Source organism: Sphaeramia orbicularis, chromosome 3 (genome assembly GCF_902148855.1).
Source record: "Sphaeramia orbicularis chromosome 3, fSphaOr1.1, whole genome shotgun sequence".
NCBI lineage: Eukaryota > Metazoa > Chordata > Actinopteri > Kurtiformes > Apogonidae > Sphaeramia > Sphaeramia orbicularis.
Window position 1 is genome coordinate 32,827,119 of NC_043959.1, and position 20,307 is coordinate 32,847,425.

The 20,307-nt window shown below is 38.4% G+C and overlaps 1 protein-coding gene across 1 annotated transcript in view; it reads right to left on the reverse strand.

Annotated features, from left to right (window-relative positions):
* adamts18 (ADAM metallopeptidase with thrombospondin type 1 motif, 18) overlaps positions 1-20,307 on the reverse strand; it is a 96,463-nt gene that overhangs the window by 74,692 nt on the left and 1,464 nt on the right. Inside the window, exon 3 of the mRNA XM_030129385.1 lies at positions 19,723-20,036. Coding sequence (XP_029985245.1) covers positions 19,723-20,036 — 314 coding nt within the window. The remainder of the gene's footprint in view (positions 1-19,722; positions 20,037-20,307) is intronic.

A 20,307-nucleotide genomic window follows, 5' to 3' on the forward strand; every position in this document is an offset into this window, starting at 1 on the left:
ACTTGTTTTTATGTAGAATTAATGATATATGTTGCAAAAAATGTCATGTTTTCTTCAACTTTCTCTCGTTTTGATACAATAAGCATTGAGTTTACTTTGAGCTTTAATGAACATCTACATGGTCAGTAAATTGAATATAGGATTACTGTCACTGAAAAAATGCAAAGCATAATATTATAACATAATGGTGATAATGTACAGAAACATTCATTTGGAAGTCACAGAAAAAAATAGTTCTGGATCTTTATGGGTTAACATGTAGGTTCTAAAGGCTACAAATATACCATCTGTCGACTTATTTTAGAGGCCAATACAACACACTAAGTTCTCTCTTTCTCTACCTTTTCTTTTCTTTTCTTTTCTTTTAGGACACTACATGATAGCAACAAAACCAGTTAAACTTTATCTATTCCCTGTCACTCTGGAATGCGTTCTGGTATTATAGTTGTAGAATTAGAGTAAGCTCCCTCTTGTTGTCTTTGTCCTCTGTGTTGGAGTTTGACACACATAGAGAAACAGGCTCATGATGCATTAAGTGACATCATGTAAACTTTGCAATGAAGACCACTTTGTGAGGCAAAGTATATGGATAACCACTGCAAATTCACACTACATGCAAGTGCACCTCGTAAATTTAACTATATACACTGAAAAATGGTATGACGAGAGACATAGTGTGGTCCAACGAATATATTCTGTCAAGCTATGATCATCAGATATACAAAAATGCAGAACTAGAGATTTATATATATATATATTGTATATATATGTTTATATATATATATATATATATATATATATATATATATATATATATATATATATATATATATATATATATATATACATATATATATATATATATATATATATATATATATATATATATGTATATAGTAGTCTTTCCTTCAAAGATGATTTTATGTGAGATAACAAAAAAAAAAAAACAGCTTGACTGCACCTGTATCTTTTGTTTTCTCACATGCCCCGTCGACATACTCTGTTCCTTATTCATGTTATTCTTGTGTGCAGGTAGACACATTGAAATATTTATTGAGTGATAATTCATCATTGGCCAATCAGTATTGAGATTTGAACAAAGTTATGTACTAATCATTCATAAAAAAGAATTTCACCACAACAAAGAAATTCTCTGGCATGAACATTGTTGTTGTTGTAGCGCACCACATTTTTCCGTGTCATCTCCCTGTGGATGGTCCAAGTTATGTTTCCATATTTGCCTTTGGCCTCCTTACTTGTAAAGAAGCTTTTATGAATGATCATTGCATAGCTTTGTTCAATTCTCAATGCTGATTGGCCAATGATGAATTACTCTGCGGTCTGTTATTTCTATAACAGAGCATGACTTCGATCCTATAAGCATTTACAAAGTACATTTTGCAGAGGAATTTTACACAAGCCTGATATGTATTTTAACTACTTTCATTATTACTAATTAATCACAATTAATTTCTGTGTGCTGTGAAAAAATGTGTTTTAACTGTAAAAAAAAAAAAAGTCTGACAAAATGCATGGAACCAATAACAAAGCTTATGCATACAAGGTTTGCTGCTGCATTAAGAAAAATCATGATGAAGATGAAGTGGATCCTACTTTCATTAACCGTTTCAGTGTAATGGAAAGAAACTGAGATTTGAGAAACATTTGCATAGTACTTGCATGAACCACATCAAATAAATTAGTATGCAGTCTTCCGCAATACTTTAAAAGAAAGTGATGGTGTGGAGTGGCCTTAGCTGCCCCTCTGAACTGAGACACTGAGCTACTGAACCTTAAACATTCCGTCTGACCATAGAAGGCTACCTAATTCACCCCACCAGCCATCAAATGTACACAAAATAGTTGTGCCATCAATGATATTCTCTCACACATACATCCAAACATGCTGCTCTCACCAGATTCATCACAAACGCACACACATAAACACGCCCTGTGACACAGTAACCCCTGACCTTTGTGTGTGTCATCTACTTCCCTAGCAACCTATTGAAGTGTGTGTGTCCATCAGTGTGTGTGTGTGTGCGTGTGTGTGTGTGTCAGCTATGGCCTTGCTCCTGTTGGACTGACCCCTCTACCCCCAGACTAGCAGGTGGCAAAATAAACAGAGGCAGGACAAAAGGGAAGCCATGGCAAGGCTTTTGTTGTCAAAACAGTGCTTGGATAGATGGCAGACTGCCATCATCAGTCCCATCCATCCGCCCATCCTTCCATCCATCCGTACATCCATCCATTCATCCATCCATCCCTTTTACCAATCCAGTTGCCAGCACCTTTCATCTCACCATTAATCATCCCCATCTTCCATCAATCTTCCACAGCACAATGGGAAGTCTTAAAGGAAGTTAACTGTCTAACTTCATTATTTTGACTACTGGTACGGTCCACACAGTTGGGAGATTCGGTCTCCAAATGCAGTGTCAATGGATTGAACCCAAATACATCCATATCTGCCAAAACAACCTTGAGCAAGACACTTGACAGCTGCTACCTGCTCCAGCAAAACTGAAATGCTTGACCTGCAAGTGCAGCATGGAAAGAAAATTTACCCCTTCAGCCATGAATAAAATATACCAAATCAAACACATGATTTAGGAAAGAGCAGGCCCTTGGCAGAAGAGGACTGCAGCTTGTCAAAATAGGCTGGAATTCAAAACAGAGCTCAAAGAGGTCAAAGGAGGTGTCTCCCATCAGCCCACACTTCTGTCTCCTCTCGTTTTCCAATCTTTTCATCTGTCTTCATCTATTTGGCATTTAACAACAGTGTATTACCAGGCCTGACCTGTGAAAATCACCATCATCATCACATACTCCTACAGTAGGGTGGTAAAACACAAGTCATTTGCTCCTGACAGCTCCTACTGTCATAGTATTATTATTATCCTGCAACACTAGAACATAATTTCATACTCTCTATCCTCTAAACCAATGTTTTTCTACCTGGGGGTCGGGACCCCACGTGGGGTTGCCTGGAATTCAAACGGGGTCACCTAAAATTTCTAGTACTAACTGATATAAATAACAATAAAAACTTACTAATAAATTATATATGGTGGGTTCAGAGAGACAATCCCAATCCATAAAAGACATGACAAACTGTGAAGCTGAAACTGAAGCACTGTGGTACTGTTTATCTGTCAAATGTTCATTGTGGTCAGTTTCAGATGCTGCAGCTCTTTCATAATTCATAGTTTGAGTTCTTGTTTGTTCAGTATTAATTGTCAGCCTTGTAAATCCAAGCTGGACTGACTGTACATATCCTGACCAACCTGGCTTTTCTGCCTCCATCCATAATAATATACATTATATAGCCTAAATGTCACCTAAAATTTATGTTTATTTGCATCATAGTATAGCAAACAATTACATGATCAAAAACAAATTAATTTTAGCAAAAAACAAATGTTTGAATGTCTGGGGTCACCAGAAATTTGTGATGTTATAATGGGGTCATGAGCCAAAAAAGTTTGGGAACCACTGGTATACACTGACGTATATCAATTCCAAAACATCAAAATGTTCATTGTTTTCCATGAAACACTGCACTCAGTCATGCTCTCTATAGTATTTAATCTACATGTACAGTATATAACAAGTTAGCACGTTCTCTAAACCCCTTGTGAAACTTGTGAAGTACCACGTGACAGAGCTACATGTATTTCAAGAAAAAATGTTTGTACCACTATCTGTATCTGGTGCAGGAGCATTCATGCATCTCAAAAATGCCAAAAGACTACATGGTTCCAAAATGTTGACAGGGACAATGTGGCAAACTTCATGCTTAAAGGAGTCTAAAATTAACATTTATTTACAACATAGTATAGCAAACTATTGCATGATCAAAATTATTACTATTATTATTAGCCAAAAAAAAAGTCTCCGTTTTGAATGTCTGGGGTCACCAGAAATTTGTGATGTTAAAATGGGGTCACAAGCCAAAAAAATCTGGGAATCACTGCTCTAAACTGACCTTTAAGACTAAAAATAAGTTACATTTTTAAAACTTAACATGAAATTACACAATATTAAATTATCCAGAACATAATACATCTAAATTGCCATTGCAACATTGGGCTGTAATTATTTACTGTCCTCAATCCTGGAAAGAAAGCTCTGTTCTGATGTCAAAACTAAAAAGCCAAACAGTCTGAAGTTATTTCATTAACTTAGAACTCACATCCCTTACGTCTCCCTCACTATCTTTTGCTGCTTCACTACATCTGCCAGCTCTAACTTTCTTTTCCAGCAGTTAGCAGATGGAAGTGTCTGAGATGATAATGACAGGAAATGAATTCCATCTGCAGAGATGGTAATAAACATACTGAGAGCGTGCATGTTTTTACCCAAGGGTTGCATTTTACTCATGAGCATAGGGCTGGGTGATAAAACAAAAATGATGATTATTACAATATAATTTTCCTTGATATAAAAGTAACAATTGTTTGATAAATGTTCTATATAATTTAAGTGTTTGGATAACATCTGGACGGCAAATCTACAACACAAATGCACATATCGCAAGCCAGTAGAGGGCAGCGATATGCAAGTGTAATACCTAGTCTGCTTAATAATTTGAGAAGAAGAATGTGCAATTAAAGAAGCAGAAGAAGAAAAGCATGAAGGCAAAGTATGTTGGATAGTTTAAATAAATATAAAAATGATATGAAACTACTAAAACATCAGGAATATCAATGAGGTTCTATTCATGATATATAAACACGAATAATCACTATTATATTATATAGCATCACAATTTAACAATAGCTAAATTGTTCAGTCCTGTCTCAGATAATAATGAAACACTCATAGTGACATTTCACTCTGACATATCAGTACATACTCATACCAGTGGCGGCTGCTCGTCTTTCAGAGAGGGGAAGCTCATTGTCGGCTTACATCAAAAAATTGTCAAGTTATTTAAACATAAATTCGGCCCTCCGTTCCTTGTGATTTGTGTATTTGTGTATTTACAGTGCAAGAAATGAACAAGTAATTTCGTAGTGGTTTCTCTCTCGATTTCACAGCAGAATACGCAACGGTATTAAACTGAACTCTGTCAATTGAAGGAGTAGATCTCAAAATAGCTGTCAATCAAATGGGATTCAGCCTTTCGACTGATCCTCCAATCAGCACGTGGAAGCCCGGCATCCAGCCCAGCCGAGCTCCGCCCACATCTCCACTCACCCCCAGAGACACCGAGCGTCTGGGGGCGGGACAACATCGTGGTATTTATCCAATTACCGTCCAGTTGTGAGGCAATGAAAAAAACTGTTCCACTCAGTCCGACTGAAGTGCATGGATGCCGAGCGTCTACGGGCAAATGCACTGAGCAGAGATCGTATGAGAAAACAGCGCAACGGGAATGTATGAGAAGTGAACATTATCGAGTCCATTGATTTGTGATAAAGCTGATTCTGAACGAACTCGTCTTTGAGATGAACGTGTTCTAACACATTTGTAGTCAATGAAATGTCAACACAACCGTACATATTTAACCATTTAATTTTCATAATTTTAGGGGAAGCTGAGCTTCCCTTGCAGTCTTCCAGAAATCGCCTCTGACTCATACTCATGTTCAGTATCACCTTAGTTTAGTCTGACCCTCAATAGTGGTGACCAAAAACAAAACAAGATATAACAACTTTTTGTAAAGCGATGTCATTCTGCCACAGTGTAGAATGCTATTGAGTCCTATACTGTAGCTAACCACCAGGGGGAGATCAAGATGTTTTGTTTGCACTTTTGAGGAGCTGTCACTTTGTCCATCCATCCATGGAATTCATGTGTAAAACGTAAAAGCCTAAATACCATTTACAGTTGTGTTCATAAGTTTACATACCCTGACAGAATGCACATGGGACGGTCTTGGATGTTCCTACATGACAATGACCCAAAACACAAGGCCAAGTCCACCTGTCATTGACTACAGCAGAAAAAAGTGAAGGTGAAGGAGTGGTCATCTCAGTCTCCTGACCTCAATATCATTGAGCCACTTTGGGGAGGTCTCAAACATGCAGTTCATGCAAGAAAACCCAAAATCTTAAAGGAACTGAAGGTGTTTTACCAAGAAGAATGGGCAGCTTTACCATCTGAGGAAATGAAGTGCCTCATCCACAACTACCACAAAGGACTTCAAACTGTTATTGATGTTAAAGGGGCCAATACAGAGGATTAAGAACTAGGGTATGTCGACTTTAGATCAGGGTCATTTGGATAGTTTCTGTTGTCGGTATGATTTCAAAAGAGCAGACACATTTGTTTGATAATAAATGGATTCACCCAACCACTAACCACGAGTAAAAGAAAAGTTTTTGTATAATCATTCATATTCTCTGAAAAATGGCCAAAGAATGACAAATTCTGCTAAGGATCTAAACTTATGAGCACAACTGTATATTGGCGTTTATTCAGTAGGTAGACATTGTTTTATCAGAATGGAAGAAGAAATGACTGAAATGGTTGGAGTAAATAGTGAGTTTCACATTTTAACAGGCGCCTTTCTTTGACAAAGCCAGCTGTACCATCAGTAACCTTCAGAAGAACTCCAGTTACCTGAGTCTATTAACACTTGTAAGACTTGGCTAGATTAAAGGGACGAACACCTTCTGCTAAACACCAGCATTCACACACATTTCAACTGGTCTTATTCACAAAGTTTGATTACAGGTTGGAACAGATCACCAGTTAGCACAATTACAAAACCAACTCAAAATACTCTCACAAGACTTCTCCTTTGGCTTTTCTTTGGCAAAAGTCACTTCAGCAACAAAACACCTCTGTTTCTTTGGTAACATAGTGGTTTAATTCAGGGGAGACAGCATCGTTAGCTTGTCTCTGTATAAACTTTAGGCTCTTTTAAGGTTTTCTACCATGACATTATACGGCAAATGAGTAAGTGCTTACATGCTGTTAAAGACTAGGGCTGAGCGGTGAGAAGCCCCAAGCCGGTGATTACTGAGCTCTGAGGCACATCTGCACTCCAGCTCAGTGGAGAATCATATGAACACAGTGTGTGGTGAGCAAGGGGGGAAATATCATATGGGAGCGGAGAGGCCCCTCGGGCATCCAACTTATTCAATAGAATCACAATCTGAATAATTACAGTTTGCTCAAGAGAATTATGTGTCTTTAAAATGGAGTAAGAAATGGGTAGAGAAGAGATGGTAATTTTGGATTCGTGGATCAGAGGATAACGACACAGTAAACAGGAGCCAAGCAGAAATGACAGGGCAGAACATCAGTTGAATTTCGTCTCCTTTAACTTCAAATGACTCTATTTCACCAGCGCAAAAGTAACGCTGAGACGAATGAATGAATGAATGAATGAATGAATGAATGAATGACTATTTTTATTTCAGTTATGTACAAAAACACATACATATAAAAAAAAACCACAAATTAACATCCTTACTCCAACTCCAAACCTGAATTTTCAGCAAATAAAACATTAACACAAATTAGTCTACATCACAGGTGTCAAACAAACGGCCCGGGGGCCAAATCCGGCCTGCCAAAGGGTCCAGTCCGGCCCTTGGGATGAATTTGTGAAATGCAAAAATTACACTAAAATATTAACAATCCTTTTAGTTCAGGTTCCACATTCAGATCAATTCAATCTCAAGTGGGTCAGACCAGTAAAATACAATCATAATAACATATAAATAATGACGACTCCAAATGTTTCTCTTTGTAAAGGTAAATATTTTCATGTATTTACACTAAAACAAAGTATAATTTTGCAAAAAATATGAACAACCTGAAATGTCTTAAGACACAGGTGTCAAACATAAGGCCCGGGGGCCAAATCTGGCCCGCCAAAGGGTCCAATCCGGCCCATAGGATGAATTTGTGAAATACAAAAATTACACTGAAGATATTAACAATTAATAGTGTAAAAATAATTTTAATTCAGGTTCCACATACAGAACAATTACATCTCAATTGGGTCAGACTGGTAAAATATTATCATAATAACCTATAAATAATGAAAACTGCAGATTTTATCTTTGTTTTAGTGTAAAAAAAAGTACAATTACATGAAAATGTTTATATCAACAAACTATCCTCTTAAAAAAATGTGAATAACCTGAACAAATATGAACAACCCGAAATGTCTTGAGAAGTAAATGCAATTTTACCAATATTCTGCCTGTTACTAAACGTTTTGTGTATTTGTAATTGTAATGTAAGTTGTAATGCACACGCGTAAATGGTAAACTGAGGCAGAATATTGTTAAAATTTCACTTGTTTAACTTAAGACATTTAAAGATGTTCTTGTTATTCAGATTTTTAAGGAAAACGTTGTAGATGTAAACATTATCATAATGTAATTTTACTTTTTTCACTGCTATTATTTTACTAATCCGGCCCACTGGAGATCATACTGGGCTGTACGTGGCCCCTGAACTAAAATAAGTTTGATACCCCTGGTCTACATTCAGTTTCTTAAGTCACTTAGAGATCATTGTACTTTCATAGCTCTTACGAATTTGACAACTTAAAGCTTTTTTAAAACTCGACAGTGAGCTATACAATTTCACTTCATCCTTCAATTGCTTCCATAGTTTGACACCAATAACAGAAACACAGTGATATTTATTAACGTTTGTTCTTGCTTTATATGTTTCAAGCACAAACATCCTTCTTAAATTATAATTTCCTTCTCTTAACTTAATTTTCTTCTGAATACAAAGAGGAAGACTTTTGCATTTAGCACGAAACATAAGTTCTATTGTTTTTAAATATACAATATTAAAAAAATGTTAATATACCAGATCCTACAAAAAATGGATTACTTGATTGAAGATAACCAGCTTTACTTATTACTCTAATAGCTTTTTCAAATGCAACAGGGTGGGTGATTTGCAGCAGGGCCATTCACTGTCACTTTATTAATGAGCGCATGCATAGACCTTCATGTACTACTGATTAGGACCGTGATGTGTCAACAGCCTGGAGAACTGCTGTCCTTGTTTAGCATCACTAATTGTCTTTGAACAACCTAGTGACACCCTCTGTGCATGACTGGGGAGCACAGCAGAGGTGGGCACACACAAAGAGAGAAACCGATGGTTCTGGATGAGTCTTTTGTCAGATGGAGCCTTTGGGCACGGTCCCACTTGTTATCCCATGTAGACACAGCAGGGAACAGGAGGACTACTCCCGAACCAGCCCATACAAATGGAAATGTCCTTCATCAAAGTGCTGTTAATTGTGCTCTAACTGGGTTACAGTCCAACTCTAATGCTTTTACACTTATAAATGTATTGTGGCTGTAATGCAAACATTTTAAGCTTAATAAACTGCCTGTGATAGTACTATTTGAGTTATCCGCTAGGGTCTTCCCATTTTCAACAAGTCATCTGGGGCTGGAAATGTGGATGGGAAAAAAGTCTGAAGTCTGCTACCATTTCTCTTCACACCCTAACACAACCCAGAGGATTTGAAAAGGCTTTTCAAGACACAAAACACTAACTACAAGTAGGCTATTGTGTACAGTGATGTTACGTTCGTACATTCAAGTGGTGTAAGTTTAACCTTTAAAGACCCAAACATCCAAAACCATCTACTGATGTCAACAGTTCAATACCTATTGATCCACTAATCCTATCAATACATGTAAATAATTGGTGCACAATACAGTTCGTCATCTTTTCATGGTCATCAGATATGTTCAGAGGCTTCGTAGTGAACGTGGAAACACCGTCATCTTCTACAACATTGATTCACCAGTAAAACCCATGGAGTTAGATCGATGATAGTGGATGGACACACTTGTTTTATGTTCAATTAATGATAGATTTGACTGAAAAAGTCACCTTTTCATCAGTTTTCTATGGTTTTGATATAATAACCCTCAACTGTAATCTGAGCTTTTATGAACATCTACATCAGGGGTGTCAAACTCATTTTGGTTCAGGGGCCACATACAGCCTAATATGACCTAAAGTGGGCCGGACCAGTAAAATGATATAAATAATAGGATAAAAACTTAGAAATAATGTCAACTCCAAAGTTTTCTCTATGTTTTTGAGTGAAAAAAAAAATTCCGTAATGAAAATGTTTACATCTACAAACTGTACTCGAACATAACATGATCAAATATGAACAACCTGAAAATTCTTAAGAAAAATAAGTGCAATTTTAACAATATTACACCTCAGTTTATCATTTATACATGTGCATCATAACTTACAGATCACAGTGGATCTACAAATATACAAAATATTTGGTAACAGGCAGAATATTGGTAAAATTCTGCAAACGTTTCTTAAGACATTTCATATTGCTTATATTTGTTCAGGTTATTCACATTTTTTGTAAAAGGATAGTCTGTAAATATGAACATTTTTGTGTAATTTTACTTTTTTTTACACTAAAACAAATATTAAAAATTAGCATTTTTCATTATTTACAGGTTGTCATAATAGTATTTTACTGGTCTGACCCACTTTAGATCGAATTGACCTAAAATGATTTTAACATCCTTGATTATTAATATCTTCCTTATAATATTTGCATTTCACAAATTCATCTGAGGGGCCGGATTGGACCCTTTGGCGGGCCGGTTTTGGCCCCCGGGCCTTATGTTTGACACCTGTGATCTACATGATCAGTAAAGCAAATATAGGAAAATATCTGGTTTTCAAATAAAAAACACAAAATACAGAGGATAACAGTATAAGAAACAGTAATAAATTGCGTAAGAAATGTTAAATAGAGTAAAAAACTAATTTAGGAACTGACATAAAAGTAACACTGGGTCTTTATGGGTTAATTGTAAGATGTGAAAGATGAAGTGCCCAGGTATGCACAGGTGTAAAAACAGAGAAGAGCTCTATAAATATACTCGTTTCTCTAAACTACACTCCATATGTTCCTACTTTAGCTGCTATTTGTGGTCACTATTTTATTCCAGTGCTCACCTCCATATTGGCACTGATGGTGTGAGACTAAAATCTCTGTTCTCACCAGCCGCGCTTACAGAATAGCACTGATGGATGGTGTTTTCCTTTATCATGTGTGAGATTTGAGCCACAGCATTCATACGGTAACACAAAGCATGCAGATTCATATCAGAAAAGACTGATACAGGGTTGCTGTTTTACCACAGCATCGGTAAATGTAGTGCAGCAGTGACAATAGTAGGTCATATTTGACGCATGGGCTCTGTTTGTGGAAGTTGCAGCATCCACTTGAAGACTTCAACACCAGCCATTAGTCTTGTGTGAGAAAGACCTTGTGCAGACTAGAAAGGACTCTCACGCAAACAGACACACACACACACACACACACACACACACAGACTCTGTTTTTTCTCTCTCTTTCACACACACAGCATCCCACACCCATGCTGAGAGCCTGACCCCCCTCTCCCGCTGGCATCTAACAGTGGGCACTACATCACTGTCAGCATCTAGACCACCAGGGAACGGCTCCGGGCCACTCTCCTCTTGTAGCGCCAAGCTCTGAGCTCCTCTGTGGCCCAACCCAGGGGCTGAATTATAGCCAAGTCAGAGAGGCATATTGTAGCAGGGAGACGTTCCAATTTGTTGGCTTTTACAGAAAACGGACAGGTACAAATGACCCAAGTACTGGTTGGAAATCAGTCATTCAAGTGTCATTTTAACTCGGCAAAAGCCTGAGGGATTTACAGCAAACTGACAAAAACACACACACACACACACACACACACACAGACATCACATTCTGTCTCTTTTCCCAGTTCTGCAGATGTGTAATCATATATTGTCTCAATTCCTCGAGGAGTGTCATGGATTACAACATTTACACAAATTAAATATTCAGACTGGGTGTCTAAATGTAATGTGCCTTTTAGCCAAATTCTTTGATTTTCCAGATGTCGTTTACTTACTTTTTGCAGACATCTGCATAAATCATTTGAAAATCCTTTAAAGTCATTGTTTATTCCTGAAATACATTTACAATTTCTAGCAAAACAACAGCGAATAGAAGAAGTTACAGATACAGTAATAGAAACAGTTTTGCTATGGTACATGTCACAATTTCCAGATAATCAATCCCTCATATGTTTACAAAACAACGGTTTCTACAAGCACAAGCCCTCCAGAGACTGAAGTAGATCCAGCAGCGATAGAACAGCTCGGGAAAAGAGCAAATGTCTTTTCACTCCACAGGGGGTCCCGAGGCCGGTAGACACAGACAGAGGTCATAGGTTATGCTCCCCTCTTACAACAGTCACCACAACACACGGCACCGTGTCAACGACGGCAATCAGACTGCAGGTTTAAACCTCAAAAGATGAAGGAGGAAGGGACAAAAAGGGAGGTGTGTACTAACACGTTTTTTGAGTGTGTTTTCTCTCACATGGGTGAACACTCACACATTTAAGCAGCGACATCTGGGAGGTGCTGTGGGATGGCCAGCATCTAACAAGCATCTAATAAGTCAGACAAGGTTAGCCAAAACTGAACCACAACATAAAGGCTGATGCAAAAAGTGGCTTTCTGCTTCTTGTAGAGGGTTCATGAGGGTCATTGTCACTAAAATGCATGATTTGCTGTCATCCCCTCGTCTGGTTGGCAGACTGTGCATAAAATTGTGGATGAAACCTGTGATGTCAGACTTCCCATTCTGAAGCCTCAAAATAGCCATTGCCATCTTGTTTTTGTTTTGCTTTTGTTTTTTCTTAAGTGACCATATTTGGATAAGGGGATTGAGCTGGGGAACAGAGTTGTGAAATTCACCATGCTGACACTAACTTACTGAAAATACAGACCGCATCGACTGACACTGTGTTGTTACAACAACAAAGTCATTTCAGCTACTTAATAAATGTTAACACATAGGACCAAATCCACAAAGAATGGATGGCAACTGATAATTGCACAGGGAATTTCACAGCTTTTGTGCTTATAATCTGCTCCATTTTATGCACCTATTCACAAAAGATTTTGTGCCAGTGGGAGGTTGATGCAAACACACCCATAAAGTTTTAAAGTGAAAACTCCAGAAACTTCAAAACCTCTCAGATTGTATGTCTCTAATCAACAGACACACACACACACACACACATATACACAGAGCTCTCCACAATCAAACTAACTTTCACGCGTCTGCACTACTTCACATCTGTAATATAATCTAATAAAATGTCCATGACAATAAGCTGTGGCTATTTATGGTAATTAAGGCCAGTCTGACCTGTATTTAATTAACGTGTGACTCCTAAGTAATGTTATATGTCACTGAACATGCCTGAGATTTCCCTGAAAAATCTAGTAATGATGTTAAATTCAGTACTCAAAGCATGATATGTATTACAGCATCTCTGAACTCCAAAAGAGACCGTGTGCATTTGAGCAGTGAGTACTTCTTTAACAGCAGATCAGTGAGGATCTGATAGTCATTAATGTTGTGTATTCTGCAGATGTTACACTCCAGGATTTCTGGATAATAAGGATATGGAGATATGTAATAAAGTAGTCATCAGTCATCATCAGTGTTTGTATTTAAATACCAGAAGCATGCATTCTAAACTGATCCCTCTGATAACTGACTAAAGATTTCACACTTGATATCCTTAAATGTTAATTAAATGTTCATCCGAGCCTTACAAACTGGAAGACAGTGACTGAGAGGTGAGTTTGTGCAGACTTAACACCAGCACTCTGCAAGGCTTATTTGCATAGTAAGTAATATGTATATTCCCTAATTTACATCCAAAAAGTATGTCTGACTCAGCAGCCAAGCTAGTCAATAAAACCTAATATGGCACAGACAGCACCCGTCAATCACAGCAGCCATAGCCTTAATCATGTGCAAATTGATCCTTGATATTATAACGTGCTAATTATGTAAAAATGGATGACAGTCAACAAAAAATGGGGATAGCGCCAGGCTGTAAATATGTTTATTTCTGCTGAGTAGGGAACACTTGTACCATGGGGCTGTCTACAGAGACTGGCTTACTTTTAGAACCGGCCTCAGGTGGGCATTCAAAACATTATTTTAAGACTGTAGCACTGAAATAAGAGGCAGCCATTTGGGTGTGTTCTCTGCCTTCACAAGTCAAAATGTCATCTGAAGTAAGTATTATTACACTGATATCTGAAGGTATGTTTAATATAAGCCAATCACACATTTCTGTAAGGTTGTTATCTAACCTGTTCACCTTCCAGAGTTCCATGCATTGCACGTGTTCTGATATGAGAAGGATAAAACTAATGCCACAAAGTGTGCCGATTGATAACTGAAACCAAAGAGCTCAGTTTCCACAGACCCCAACATGTCTCTGACCTGGCCTACAGGGGCTTGGGAAAGGTCATAGTAAAGGTCTCGGTCAGCTTGACACAAGTTGACTGATGAGGAGAGAATCCATTGACTGAATGTTTCACTAGAGAAAAGAGTTTTAGTTGTTGTAAGTGCATACAATATGTACTAGTATTATTGTATATTCCATTATTACTGCTAAATATTAACCCCATCTACACTACAGCTAACTGTGCCCATCACAGATTCAGATACATTTTTAATCACCTCTGCAGATTAAACAGCTGGAATTAGCAGAACAATAAATAAGAGAAAAAGTATATGTAGAATATAACTCTCATTATTTGTGATCTATACATCCTATTTGTTGGTTGTGCTTTAAAATCCACATTTCTATGTTAACTAGCTACAGTTATAAAACTAGTTATATTAAAGAACTAAGTTGTATCACCAGTCACTTTTCCATTGGACATCGGCGTAAAACTTTACTGATATTTACTAAATGTCGAAAAAACATAAGTGCGTAACGACGGTTTTTCCATTAAATCACACATGCGATGATTTGCTTATTTGTTATCACGAGATGACACAAGAAGTCATTCCATAAACACGGCGACGAATGTAAATATGGTGTTGATTTACAGATATAATCATTATTATTATTATATATTATTCCTCTATCTCACACTAAATTGAAAAATGATTGGGTTTCCTGGTGTGTCCACACATACAGCAACATGTTTCTTCCTCTTCTTTGCTTGCTGTGACATATGTCAACATCTGTTTTTTTGTTTTTTTTTAATTAACCTGAATCTAGTTGCAAAAAAAGGTCTTTCCATTGCAGTTTGCATGATATACCATTTGCGCTACACCTGAAAAAACACCTCTTGCCAGTGCAAAAACTTTTAATCGAAAAATGAGACTTTTGGCGAAATTGTCGTTTTTACATTAGGTACATTTTTAGGCGCAAGACATATTTGCGCAATTTGAGGGTCAATGGAAAAGCAACTACTGTTGAATACTGTTTATTACCTTGCTTCAAATATTGGCAGGCAAATTATGGAAAAATGTTGAATTATTTAAAATTAAGTGATTATTTGTTATTATCGTATATTGTTATTTGTTATTACCTTTATAATCTGTGTCATATTACATTTCAAAAGTACTCCTCTCAGTACACTATATGTTTTGTGTCCTGTTTAAGTGAATAAAAAGTATGCAGTTTATCCAAGGTATGACAAATATACACAACATTTTCTGTGTTGCATTGCAAAGCATGTGTTGCATTTTAACTATTTCATTCCTCTGCATTTACAGTCTATTCTAAAAAAAAAACTTTGTGAGGATATATAGTCTACCACAGCGCTCCTGGCGAGCAGGTCTCAGATCTGCCCTCGTAACCCCGGGGAGAAGAATACTATCCTGGGAAGGGGCAGGCAGGACAGAGAAGAACAGTAAATCACTGCTTCTCTGCATTCACACGAGTGGCAACAACTCTGAACTTGCACTGCATAGTAAGAACCTGTGAGAGTCCAGGTTGACACCCTCCACCTACCCATCCACCCCCACACCCGAGCAGAGAGGATTGGGGTCAACCAGCACAGTGACCTCAGAAGAGAAAACCTCAAAAGAAGAAAGGAAGAGGCGAGAGGACCCCCTGCCCTTCTCCTCTCTTACAAATCAGAGAGCATTATATCTGAAACGACATCCTTTCATCTCTCATGCAAAAGCGAGACAGACAACTTCATTTCACTCAAACCACGAGTGGTGCTTCATAAGGACACGGAGAAAGTAATTAAAAACCAAGAAATAGCAGCATGTTCAATTAATGGAGATTTACAGTAGAAAATCCCTCTCTGCTAGTCATCCATCCATCCATCCCGCCATGCCCTGCTCTTAATACCATCCCGTCCTAGTCCTCATTTAAACAGCTGAATCCCACTTCCATCTGCTTGGCCCGGGCCAGGGTAAATGTTTAAAAAAAAGAAGGGATAGAGGTCTCGGTTTGGACGAGTAGCTGGTGCTGACACCTCGGCTGCTATTAGAGAGCAAGTTCAAGTCTGAAGAGCTCTTTCACAGTTTCATTTCCTCCTTCTACTCTTTCCTAGTCCCTGTTGAAAGGAGACAATGAAGTCAAGAAAGGGAAAGCTCTAACTCTTTCTTTCGCCTCATCTCTTCCTCACACCCAATTTCTTTTCCAAAGCCCTTTGACAGAAACAGAGTCCATCTCTCCAACTCCTTAAAAAGAGACCATCCAACCTCCCTGGGAGCTTCAACACCAAACAATGAATTCACATTATTCTTACGCAACACTTTCCCTCTCAGCTCTCAGTTCAGCCCATTTCACTTCTCATTCATTATTTCATCCTCTTTGCTTTTCTCTCCCTCTCTCTTGAGCTGTCTATTTTCTCTGGATTTCCCTGTCTTTTTCTGACTTCCTTCCCCTCTTGTGTTGTTTTTAATCCCACCTTAATCTCTTTCTCAAACCCAGCACTGCATCAAGCAAGCCCAAATGACTCTTCCCTCATTTGTACTTAATCCAAATATTCTAGGCAAAGGGCAAGATGAAAAGCAGGGGTTAAATGCTTCGTTGTTCTAAGCCTTAGAGCAGTCTAACGGAACACACATTGACTAAAAGAAGAAGGAAAGGCCAGAATTTGCTTTGAATGCATTCATTCCTTGTCTGTATTTTTTTTTTAAAACAACACTGCCTCTTATTACACATCATCCGCTTGAGAAACATCAAAACGCAAGTCCACTTAACAGGCAGACTGAACATCCAACCAACGACGGCCCTGAGGTCATACTTGGGAGAGGGAGAAGGGAAAAAATAGATAGGAAAAAGCTTGGGAGGAGTAAAAAATAGATCAAAGCCTTCGTCATGGCCCATTCAAATTCAATCACGACCCAATCACATTGTATTCTCGCAGCGCTTTTAAGAGAACGGGTCAGTGGTGTTTTATTGTGAGAGGGAGCTAGCCTAATGAAAGGGACAATGCGAAGATTAGCAGTGCCAGCCAGGCGGCTGAAACTTCACCCTGGCTTTAATTGCTATGAACAAGAGGAGATGTAGAGGCAGGGCAAACAGGGGACAAAAGAGCAGGGCAAGCACAGGAGGAGGAGGTAAGAAGAAGTATGGAGGCTGGATGATAGATGGAGGTATGGCTTTTATGGAGGTGTTGCATGTCCATTTAGTTGAGACTGGTGTGGGATGTGTCATGGATGCATGTGCTGGTGGGCCAGAGGGTCCAGGCACCTCATAAACCACAAAGCAAGGGATGTTGTAATTATAGAGTCCTTATGGTTTGGGGAAAATATCCTCAGTACATCTCAGACGTGATGTGTTGACACAGACATCACTTTTAAGAACAATTTAAGGCTTAAAAGCAGTTTCCTAGTTGAGTTCTATCTTCACCACAGATGTCAGCATCATTAGTTATGCAGTTTCGCCTAAAATAGTTTTACCAGAGTAGAACACGTTAAAAAAAGACCACCTGTTCTTTACGTAGCTTTGATGGTTTCGATTAAGACATCTGTATTTTAGTGAGCTATCTAGTTGTATGAGTAATAGGTTCGTAATTTCATGAGGAAACTTTTTACAATCAAGAGAACCAAAATGTAGTAGCTGATGAACTTGAACAATATTAGTCAAGAGGTTTTAGTGGAGTTTTTGGGGATTTTTTTTTTTTTTTTATGAGTAGTGAAGGACAAGTCTGATATCATTATTTAATATCAGTCCAATACTGACCCAAATAGCCAGTCAATTGTATGTTATTCTGTGTTATGATATGTGAGTCGGTAGAGCTTTACCTGTTGCTCAAAAGACATACCTTACGTGTTGCTTCAGGAAGAGCTAACATACATGAAGATAGATGCTGCTTAACTGTTTCTCATTGTATTGTAACAATGACAATGAAGTTCTGTTCTATATTGTATATTCCATACATACACAGCATAGCAATAGCATGAGGCAGTGTTGAAACTCTAAGGAACCGTTGATTCCTATTATAAATGTCTGCAGGGTAACTTCCAACAAAGAAAAAGTTCATTTTGTTCCTCCAAGTCACTAGCTTTGCATTATCTATAGCAGAATTGGCGGTGAAGAGATGGCTAAAGTCAAAGCAGCGGTCGACAAAATCACCAGTGTGAAACTTGGTTTGTCTTTGAGTTTGTACACAGACATAACTCTATATTTATCCAGTCGCTGGTAACAGTAAAACAGGGACTTGGTCAACAGTTTAATATCCATAAAACAGCAATACATATGGATCATCAATTAAGTAGAATATCCAAAGTCTAAGCATTGACAGAGAAAGCGGTGGCACACCCGTAATGCTAACAAGTCTTGAATCCAGAAGACACAGAAATGAGTTTCATATTAATCATCTCATCTCATGCTCATAGAGTGAGCAAGTAAGCGTAATTTCCTCCAATGCTAAACTTTAATATCTTTAATATTCATTTGCACGGTACATCAGCGGGTGTGGTGACTGGAGGGAACTGGAAATAGCAATGACTGAACCATTGCACTGAGATGTAAACAAAGGCAATGACATGGAAAATGTGATGAAGACACTTTTCCAGCAGGCAGCACACACAGTCTTCCAGTTGTAGACAATCATACAATTATCAGACACTGTCAACAGCTGGACTAGACTAGTGGTCCAGCAAAAACCTGGGTCAACTACACTGTGGCAAGCCAACGTGCATCATTGTGTTCCTTGCAGACATGAGGCTGACAACAAGTTGCCAAATTTAGGAACATGGGAATTCCTCGAAGTGTTTCTTTTAAAATAAGTTGAGTTGACAAATGCACGCAATAACTCATACCTGGCTGTGGCCTCTGATCAATAATACCTTCTTGTGTTGTGTTTGCTGACCCTAAAATAAACAGTTAAACTGAATTATGGCCCTTCTTCCTGTTCTGTAGTGTCAGTGGTGTAAGGTTTCTTTTCCCTCCTCCTCAGGTCTTTTTATCCTTTCATTATTTTCTCCACCCCTCCCCATGTTCAAAGACTCGTTTGACAAAGTCCTAGAAAGTGATGCTTACACTCATGGGCAATGATGTCATTTTACAATTCACCCAAATGACCAAATCTAAACGGTGCAGACAATGGTGCATCCAAGCAATCTACATGTGAAGAGGACAAAGGGTTTGAACAAGCATAAAAGCTTGGTGCATTAAGTAGGGGCGGAGGAGTGGAAATGCTTTTATTTCCAAAATATCCTGAAAACCTTTCAGAAAATGAAGAAGTATCATATTAGTTGAGGTCATTTAAAAAGCGTTGGAAAAGTTCCATCAGCTCAACGGGAGACAGTTTTCTGAAACCATGGTGAAATGAGCTAATGCATTTAAAGAGACAACTATTTAAGCTAATAATACAAGTGGGGAAATCTCTGCCACGTCAACATGAACCCAAGGGAACCAGAAGTTACTGACTAACACTTACCAGCCCAGAACATGTTGATATGGCCGCCGAGGAGGAGGACAGGTTTCGGATAAATCCCTGATACAGGCAGCTGTGATATCCTGCATCATTCATCACCGTGGAGATGCCACCTGAGCCCAAGGTCTGCACCGTGAACCCCGGTCCAACCACGGAGGACGGATGTAGGTCCAGGTGCATGTTCCGACCGAAGGCGGAGAGCTGGTAGTGCAGAGACGTAGAGAGGGACCTCCTGCTGCGATGGCCTCGTCTGGTCACATCGTGGCTCACGTAGATCCCCTCAGGGTCTACTTCAACCGGGGTCACAAACACATAATCTGAAGAGAAAAAGAATGGAGAAGAAGTTAAAAGGAAAGTTCCCCCTTCATGTTCCATCTTCTCAGACTGCTTCACTTAATTACTTCCAATTTTTCCAGAATGGTTTTGGCCAGTCCACAGGGTGAATATTTGCATTTAGCTTTACTTTTATACCTGTCAGTGGAAAGTGAACATGACACTCAGGTTTTTTCAGACGCCTCCTTTTCAGTGTGAAAAACATACAGTGCATCATGACAAGAAAACACATCAACTGAAAAGTGTTTGAAGTAT